At 35.8% G+C, this 9,929-nt stretch overlaps 2 protein-coding genes across 2 annotated transcripts; both read right to left on the reverse strand.

The window, feature by feature from the left end:
* Positions 1–1,611: 1,611 nt before the first annotated feature.
* Positions 1,612–3,062, reverse strand: LOC130430382 (chemokine XC receptor 1-like). The gene is made up of 2 exons (XM_056759473.1): positions 2,943–3,062; positions 1,612–2,840 (listed from the first exon to the last, which is right to left on the reverse strand). The coding sequence occupies exon 2, from the start codon at positions 2,765–2,767 to the stop codon at positions 1,835–1,837; it is 933 nt and encodes a 310-aa protein (XP_056615451.1). The 5' UTR covers positions 2,768–2,840; positions 2,943–3,062; the 3' UTR covers positions 1,612–1,834.
* A 992-nt stretch (positions 3,063–4,054) lies between these two features.
* LOC130430369 (hepatic and glial cell adhesion molecule-like) lies at positions 4,055–7,535 on the reverse strand. The gene is made up of 4 exons (XM_056759459.1): positions 7,437–7,535; positions 6,278–6,601; positions 5,896–6,195; positions 4,055–5,803 (listed from the first exon to the last, which is right to left on the reverse strand). Exons 1-4 carry the CDS (start codon positions 7,492–7,494, stop codon positions 5,703–5,705), a joined length of 783 nt encoding a protein of 260 aa, XP_056615437.1. The 5' UTR covers positions 7,495–7,535; the 3' UTR covers positions 4,055–5,702.
* Between the last annotated feature and the right edge of the window lie 2,394 nt (positions 7,536–9,929).

Below are 9,929 nucleotides of genomic sequence, written 5' to 3' on the forward strand. Positions count from 1 at the left end.
TGTTGTTTACCAACATTCTTCAAAAGTGAGAATTGACAGTTTTGGATGAATATATAGTACATTTCATAAATATTTTGATAAGAGATTTTCTCTTTGGTGAGAATAATCAATACACCTAAATTCTATTTCTGTATATGAATGACATAGTCTATGCTTCATTAAGGGCAATTCATGCTGAACATCCGACAAACATGAAAATATATAAATAAACACTGGAGATGTCCATCATGTAGACAGAAATAACATATGATGAACAAACTCACAACACATTGTCACAGAATTCAAACATTGGATGTGTTTTTCTTATTTGTGTTTATTTGTGTTGATACATTATTTTTTTATGCTGTAAAAATGATTTACTCCACCATCAGGAAAACCAAAGTCATTTTATTAAATACAAAACACCATATCATCTGCTTATCAAGCGGATAAAAAGGTCATGATCATGAGAAGGTTGTTATGGAAACTGTGCGGTTCTGAGAATGTTTTTTGCAATGTCAGTATTTTATCTTTAGATCAGTTTCATTTTCATTTTCAAGCACAAACAGACAGAAATATGTGGCTTTCAGTTTTGAGGATATTTTTTAAATGTTTTTAATAGATTTTGTTTCTCAAAACTTATTAAAGATGGGATATTTTTCTCAGATTTGTGTGCATTATCAAAAAAACGATCCATTCTGTAGATTATATTCTACAACTCGCAGTTGATCCATCACATTCCGTGACAGTACTTGAGTTTTGTGTTAGTACTTTTTAGTAATTTTTTGCTGATTTGCTTGGTCCAGGGGCGATTCTAGGATTTTCATTTTAGGAGGCTCAGCCCCCAATGAGGGTATGATTAAAAAAATATTATTTGACTATTTGGGTAGGGTTGTATACTACTAGCCTTATTGCTATTCACTATTTCATTGTATTCCCTGTATTTCATATATGGGAGTAGGAGTACTGACTGAGCCATATACAACACTGTAAAGACATTTTGAAACATTTAGATGTGAGAAGACTTCCTGATACATTATTCACTGTACAAACATAAGTACACACATTTAATTAAAAGTAACAACAAGAATTATCAATTTGCCACTTCTATAAATCAATTACCTAAAATAAAACACAAATCCCTTTACTCTACTCTTACTCGAATGTATCACGATACACTCATTATTACTTAATCCAAAAAATCTATTTATTAAAACAAAACAAAATAACTCCACATGATGTTTCTCTCTCTCTGCCATTTGTTGCTTTCAGACAATGATGTGTGTATTTAACCATTTCTGTGCGTGGCTGCATAATGTAATGCCGAGATACACAATAATATGTTTCAAATGTTAAAAAGTAAATTAAAATAAATCACAATCGTTTTCTAAAGTATGTTTGCATGGGTGTTAATCGCTTCATTTTTGTTGGAAGAAAAAAACAACTATCACACAGTGATAAGGGATAAACCCCATAAAACCGTTTATTGGTCCAGTAACATTATGTAAACGGCAATTACAAGAACTATACCGATGCAGATGTCATATCATAGCAATCTATCAATAAATGCACACACACACCTTGTACTCTGTACTCTGTGATGTTCGCTCCGCTCCGCGCCCCTGCGGATTGAATAACGCGCTGAATCCATGCAGACTTAGATCAGGGGAGGAGCCGAAACTTGACGCATCGCGCCGCCGTTTCAAATAAGTTTTTAAAGGGGACTGAAGCGATCACAAATTAATTAATCTAATAATTTTTAGGGGGCTGGGCAGAAGTTTAGGGGGGCTAAAGCTCCCCTAAAAAGGGCCTAGTGACGCCCCTGGCTTGGTCTGAAATCCAAGTTTTTTTTTTGTTAAAACATTCTACGCAGAATCACCTTTAAATGATTCCTGAACTTCACATCAACAAACATGTAGAGCACAGGGTTCAGACAACAGTGTGAGTAAGCTAACAGTCTACAAGCAAAAAATGCATATTCAAGCTTAATGATGACTTCACATATTGTGAACTGGGAAAAACCAAGATCTATCAAAGATCTGAGGAACATGACAATGTTGAATGGAGCCCAACCAATAAAAAACACCAATGAAATGCAAAGTATGAGTCTAACGGTCTTGTGTCTCTTATTTGTTCGTGCTTTGGTTATGATTTGAAGCATTCTAGTACAGCAAAAGCCCATGATGAGATATGTTATGAAGAAACAAAAATTTTGAAGATAATTGATGGCAAGTTTTATTGGAACACTGTGGTATGCACAGTAAATACTTGTAGGTGATTCCTCTACAACTTTAAATCGAAGTGTTACTAGCAGTGCCGCTCCTGCACTCAGAATCCAGATGATGAAAATGGGAGCAATTGAAAATCCTCTGCATCTCTCCCAGTCCGAGAGGGGATGAACCACTGCCATGTAGCACTGAACCGTCATTAGAGTTAAGAACAACACGCTGCTATAAAATCCAGCGTAGAACACAAATGTCACCAATTTGCAGCCGACGTCTCCAAACGTCCATCCCCAGATGTAGTATGACACCCAGAATGGAAGTCCAAAAGTGAATAGCAGATCTGACAGAGCTAAGTTAAGAATGAGGATGTTGGTGAGGGATCTGAGGCTCTCGTAAAGCACCAGGACGATGAGAACCAGAATGTTACCGATACAACTCCACACAACTACTAGTGTGAAAAAGATGGGTATGAGAATGGATCCGACCTTCAGCATCTCTTCTATGTTGCAGATCTCGTCTTCATATTCAATATCATAATCATAAGTAGCATTCAGTTCATTCATGATGTAGCGAAGTCAAACCAGCTCAGGTTTTCTGTGATGTTAAGATGACGTTTGAGGACCAGTTATCAATGAACTATATTTTGTTTTAAGGGAAAAGAGAGAAGTGAAATCAATCACTTTAAATCTAGTAACCTATTAAAATGTTAGATGCTTAAAAGTAAATGTTTGTTCTTACCTGATTGCCTTACTTTGTGATGTTAGTTAGACTGTAAGATAGGCCAATTCATGCGCCCCGCAAATAAAAAAGTCGGTTGCTGTATATCCTCGAGCCCAATTCAGGACGCTACTGTTGCCACACCCACCCCTCAGTTGAACTGCTGACTAGGTCGTTCCGTTGTTGTCATGACAGCGCGCCCACATGCACACGCTGGGAACATAGTTGCCAAATCCGCTTAAAATCCGCGACTTTGGGCTTGTTTTTTAACAAATCGCGTAAAAAAATTCGTACATCGCGGGTAGCGTTCTTTGGGCTTATTTAAAAAATATTTGTTGCTTGTTAGGAAAATTTGACAAGCAACTTCGTTTCTTTAAATGTATGCTTTCGAGCACTCTAAAAAATAAAACTGATTGTGAACTGTAGCGTGGTCTCATAAACAAACACAAGCTTTGTGTTTGCTCTTGCACAATTTCACTACTAGCAAACAGTAGTATTAATGCTATCTTCTAGTCTTAGAAGGAATAGCATGTTTAAAATAAAGATTTTAGAAGGAAAACCTTGTTGGAATTGTCATTGGCAGCATTATTAAAGCTGCTGGGAGCAGTGAATCTTGCACCACCTGCTGGTCTTTTAAGGCAATTATTTTGCTCAACTTTCTGAGTGTGTGGTCAAAAGTTACTGAGCTGATTTTGAGATGTCTTTAATAATCAATATACACATTTCGTATGGCCTTTTATAGCAATTAATATTCATTTGGTCAGTTCTTTACTACTAAATAAAAAATTCAGTTTGCTTTCATTGATGTAATATAATGGAGATTGTCTAAGTACTTTAGTATTTTATATATTTATCAATTTTTTTAGCTTCTTTGCAGCAACAGAAATTGTGGAATCAGCATTAGAAATAAAACTGAACTGAACAGAAAAGATGAGTTAATTTTAGTTGATTTAAATAAATGTTCTTTATTTGTCTATGTTTAACCTTTTTTGCAACAATGAAAAGTTTATTAAAATTAACATTTTGAAAACGTTGATGTTCATCGAAATTGAATAAAATATTGACTTAAAGATGAAATAAACTTGAAATAAATCAAACCTTTTATTGTTATGCTAATAACAAACAAACAAATAACTAAAACTAAAATGAATTAATCTTATTTAGCAACATAAAAAATACACAAACAATTTATAAAATCACAGGAGCAGAATTGCTAGAACTTTAACTAAAATTAACATATAAAGGATTAATCTAAAAATAAAAGCTAATTTAAAATATAAAAAAACTCAAATCAAACACAATAGTGAAAACTGGCCCTGCGATGGGTTGGCACTCCATCCAGGGTGTATCCTGCCTTGATGCCCGATGACTCCTGAGATAGGCGCAGGCTCCCCGTGACCCGAGGTAGTTCGGATAAAGCGGTAGAAAATGGATGGATGGATAGTGAAAACTTTAACAACTCGGATACGTTGTTGAACTAGTTTAAACATCGCCTGTTAAAAATCAACTGAGCTTGATAAGATGTAAATACATGGATATGCAGATTTTTAAACTTTGCAATAAAAAAGTTCAGGAAAATTTGATTTCATGCTACAAATTTGATCAAATAAAAAATGGCCTGGATTCTAAGAAGTTAAAGAGAACTTCCTACTGACTATGAAAAACAACAGAAGAAAAATGTCTATTCTGCTCATTTGTGTGAACATGTAATAGGCCTGCTGCAAGGAGACCGAGCACTTGATGTGACCAGGACAATAAACTGCGATGTCAGAAAAGTAAGATCCCTAAACAGAGCTACAAGACAGAAAGGACAACTGATCATTCTAGCAGTGGCAGACCATGTACATTTACACTGGTGGGTTTGGAAGACCCTTTGTTCTGCGACTCATTAATCCATTTCTCAGTTTACTGTCATGAATAAAACTAATTAAAGAATTGAATCTGTGATAAGTTAAATCCAAGCCTGTTCTTCACTTACTATATGTGCTTCAATATAACTTACATAGGTTATGTAAGAAGCAGTTATACTATCAAGTGCTGAGAAAATGTAGATCTCCTTTCCTTCTTTTCAATCAGATAATGAAGCAGTCGTGTGGTTTTCTGCTCTGGGGTGCTGGACTTTATCTTTTCATTATCAGCACACTTTGCAGAGTTTGGCTTTTTATCAGTAAAGTTCTCATCTTCTTGACCCATGTAGTCAAGCAACACCTGAATTTTATCAAGGGTTTTAAGTGCCTTTATACTAATACCTTGTTGCTTTAAATATACTTGTTAGCCACGAGCGTTTAATCAAACACTAGTCTATTTACTAAACAGGTAAATCTACACCTACTTATTTGCTCTGGTGGTAGATGGGCTTTATCTATCAGCGATGCATCGCGTGCCATCAGTTAACTTTTGGTCTTTGACCATGGCAGACCTAGAATCTACAGTAAGTCGGTCACACATATGTGGGCACACTATCACTTGCTTTTGCAACTAACACCATTTCTACCTCATTGGCCATTTTTTTTAAATAACTCCTTTCCTCTATTGCCGTGACATTAGAAAAAGGCAGAACGTAAACACACTGCTGACAGAAATGAAACAAGTTGAAGCATGTAGCATGCTGCTCAACATCTGGAAAACATCTGATGTGTAAAAACATCTGCTAAGCATAAAGAAAGAGCAGTTTTACATACAGTCAAAATCATAAACATCTTACAGACATCTTCGGGATGTCTATATGACATCTGACTATAACTGTTATGTTGATGTTCGCTCCCTCCTCTGTTGAACAGTTCAGTAACTGATGTCGTAAACCAGTACAGCCACGATAGCCAAGCTCACCAGTCCCGAGATGACCAATCGGATCGCAGCTTCAGTCCTACCACAACAGTGTTCTGAAAGAAAAATGAGCATTGATAAGATTAAATCCTATAACATAATATAAATCGTATTATGTATTGCTCAGTAAATAGCACTGCTGGTGTACCTGCACACGGCTGACAGAGATCAGTAATGTTGAGGTGTTGAGTCTGGTTGGCGATGGGATTGTTCACCACACAGCTGTATGAGTCATCTACACACTCCAGCTCCAGAGGTAGAGAGAGGGAGGTGTTGAATTTGGAGACACTGATGGAGGACAGTGAATCCTTTCCTTTGTACCAAGAGAGACTCGCATGTGTCACATTCATCACTGAACACAACAACACACATTTAGAGCTTAAAGAGTCTTCTGGTGATGAAACGTTTTGTTGAGAGTCGCTGGTAATGACGGGAACGGGCAGACGAGCTGGATAACATTAGATAGTAAGTCAGTTTAAAAGTAAGTAAGACAGGTGCTTTAACTGTGTATTTTGTCAGTCTCTACTCACCATACACCGTAATGTTGAATTTCTTAAGCGGGGTGTCTGTTCTAGTGGTGATAAGTTTATAAAGTCCAGATTCGGTGCTTGTGATGTTTGTGATGGTGAGAGATCCGGTCTGACTGTCCAGCTTCAGTCCGTCTCTATGTCTCCCATCAGAATCATTATATATCTCACTCTCCTTTGAACTGATCTGAGCTATAAGAATGTCTTTAGGTCCAAACTTCCACAGTATCACATCATCTTCCTTTAGTTCAGTAACAACAGTGGGTAAAGTGACAGAATCTCCCTCCGTCACTGACATCGACATCAATTCATCAGCGCCGAACACACCTGGAGAACAAAAGTACTTCATCTTTAACTTTATAAAATGTGTCGCAAAACAACTGTAATGTATCAAGCTTTTCAAGTCATCTAATAACTCCTGCCTTTTTATGTGTATAGTCTAGAAAGCCCATAACAGCATCTTTAAAAAAATATGTTGTATCTCACAAGGAAAAACAAAACAAAGTTGAATAGAAACGTAAGAGTGAATGGAGAGAACATGCCTGTTGTGTGTTTAGGTCTTTTGTTTGATGTATTTTGTTTCAGGTTTGTTGTGAATTTGTATGCCGCCCTGAAGGAATGTGTATGTTTATCATTATTCATGTTGAAAAGAAAAGGGCGGTGATAGGAGAATGACATAAAAGTGATATTATAACAATAGTTTAACTCTGTACCAGTGTTAACAACATCTATTTGAAATGTTTACGGTAAATACGATAAAACCCCCCGTAAAATTACAGAAATAACATTTTACAACATGTCTTTAGGTCCTAAATATAGACGACATTTAAATTTTTACCCATCTTGAAAATTTGCGGTATAGATAGTAATTTTACATGTTATACCGTATTAATAAATACACTCTAAAAATCTCTTAAATACGGTTGTTTTCCGGCAGCTGGGGCCCCAGTAAAAAACATTAATTTTTATACAATGATTTACAATTCTCCTGCACAGTGTTTTTCATATTATGCTTCAACTCACCAACATAACGTGCATCTAAGTAAACTATGAAGTAAACTAGTCCAGTTTTATAACAAATATGTTTATATTAATATAGAAAGAACCTGTGTCTCAAATGTTAAAAAAAACTTAAGCACACCATAAAACATTTCCAACTCACCAGCCAGATTGAAGATGCACAAACTGGACAAAATCAAAGCATCAAACATTTTCTTCATCAGCTTGTCTATCACGCTCCACAGTTCTGAAAAAGGCTTGATTTGAAACGTTTCAAGTGCGTTTTGTAAAACCATAGAACAATAAAACCGTAGAAGGAAGTGCGATGGTCTGTGATTGGGTGGTTTATTGAGATGACAATGTGTGAACATCAAGAGAGGTTATAAAGTGTTTCGTGGGAGTCAGTGAAGCCAAATTAATGACACCCAGTGTGTGAGAAAACAGGCTAAAGTCTCAAAATCTAATTTTGAGCATCAAAGTTTGAATTCAGCCATTTATTTCACAGTGATTTCAAACTTTGACATGGCCATACTTAGTCAATATTAAATTAAATATTATGTTTTCACAGAATGTTCTTTACACTATTATGATTTTTTGTGGAAAACAGCAAATTACAAAAATGATTTTAGCTTGTTTTTTACAGACAGGGTCACAAATAACAATGTTGTATTTTTCTGTTACCGTTTACATGTTGTTGGGATCTATCCTCTATTTATCAGAAGGGCGGTACTTCAAATAATGCATCTATAAACGTCAATTTCATATAATAATTTGAACATATAGCAACCATTTTATTAGTTAAACGTACATGCAGTACATGTGCTATGGTGAAAAACAGAGATAAGTCTCTTTAGGTCACCATGATAACCATCTAACTATAAGAAAGAAGATAGGGGCGTCCCTGCCCATGTGAACTATTGATGAGAAATTGTATGAGCTCATGAGAAACCACTATTAATGTTTGATAACTGAAGGGGAAATGATCAAAGAATGTGAGACTGAAGTGAAAGTTTATGTAATCATGCTATGTTTCAGAACACGGGAAAATACGTAGTAGAGTTCACGCTCCACAAGCTTGGTCTCGTCTTTTGAGAAAGTACAGTTTAAAATATTTGTTATTCAAGCCTTTCACCGTACAAGATTGTTTTTCGATAAGTTCTTCAAGTTCGAATACAAAATCACTTTTACAAACCAACATAACGACAATAAAAACAACTTCAACTATATCAAGACAACTCTTACTTTGTTGTCATAAATGTAAAGCAGACTTGCACCGCAGGGTCACGTGCAACTACATCAAACTCTTTGCACCTACGTAGCGATCTCATTGGTTGTTCCTCTCAAGTGGTCCCAGCACCCCTTCTGAATTTTTTCATTGTTTTTAAAAGTACAATACAAGACAAAGCATTGTGGTACCATTCAAAGTAGGTAAAACAGAGAATAACAACAACAACAACAAAAACATAAAATGTTTATGTATATTAAGACACATTTTGAACATGACGGTCCTTCCGATGACGAAACGTTTTGTTGAGAGTCACTGGGAATGAGAGGAACGGGCAGACAAGCTGGAAAATATCAGATTATAAATCAGATTAAAAGTAAAAGGGTTGTGTTAAAAGACAATGTAATGTCATTCAGCTTATCAGTTTCAAACAGGACATGAACTCTCTACTCACCATTCACAGTAATGTTGAAGTTCGTAAGTGGGGTGTCTGTTCTAGTGGTGATCAGTTTATAAATTCCAGATTCTCTGATTCTGATGCTTGTAATGGTGAGAGATCCAGTCTGAGTGTTCAGCTTCAGTCTGTCTCTGAATCTCCCATAAGCATCATCATATATCTCACTCTCCTTTGAACTGATCTGAGCTATAAGAATGTCTTTAGGTCCAAACTTCCATAGTATCACATCATCTTTCTGTAGTTCAGTAACATTAGTGTGTAAAGTGACAGAATCTCCCTCCATCACTGACACTGACTTCACTTCAACTGCATCAACACCAAACACACCTGGAAAAAATTACTTTAACTTTATAAAATTTGTTGCAAAACTGTTTTTGCATTTGGAATGATTTGCAATCTATCAATCTATCATTTATTTATCATTCCTGCCTCTTTATGTGTACAATCTATAAAGCCCAATCTAACAGTTTTATCAATACATCTCTCATGAAAAAACCAAAACAAAGTTGAATAGAGACGTGAGAGAGAGAGGACGAGAACATGCCGTTATGTGTTTACGTTATATGCTTTATGTGTTTAATTTCTTGACAACTTTTATGCTGTTTTAAATGAAATGTTTGATGTTCAATGACATAACAATTTGAATATAGTCATGTAACAAATTTGTTAATATTTATACGGAAATATCACGTGAAAGATTGAAGAAGAAGCTAAGTTACAAAACATGTAAACTCATTCGTCTGATTAAACACACCAATAAAAATGTTCAACTTACCAGACAGACACAAACAGCACAAAATCAAAACATTAAACATTTTCTTCAGCAGCTTCGAACGCCCGAATCTGAAACGTTGAAGCGTTTCGTAATGCCCCAGAAGGAGGTGTGATGGTCTGTGATAAAATGTGTTAGTGAGACGACTCTTAAGCTTCAGTGTTCAGCTCAAGTGAGGTTGTGAAGCATTTCGTCAAAAGAG

The sequence above is a fragment of the Triplophysa dalaica genome, chromosome 10 (assembly GCF_015846415.1).
Source record: "Triplophysa dalaica isolate WHDGS20190420 chromosome 10, ASM1584641v1, whole genome shotgun sequence".
NCBI lineage: Eukaryota > Metazoa > Chordata > Actinopteri > Cypriniformes > Nemacheilidae > Triplophysa > Triplophysa dalaica.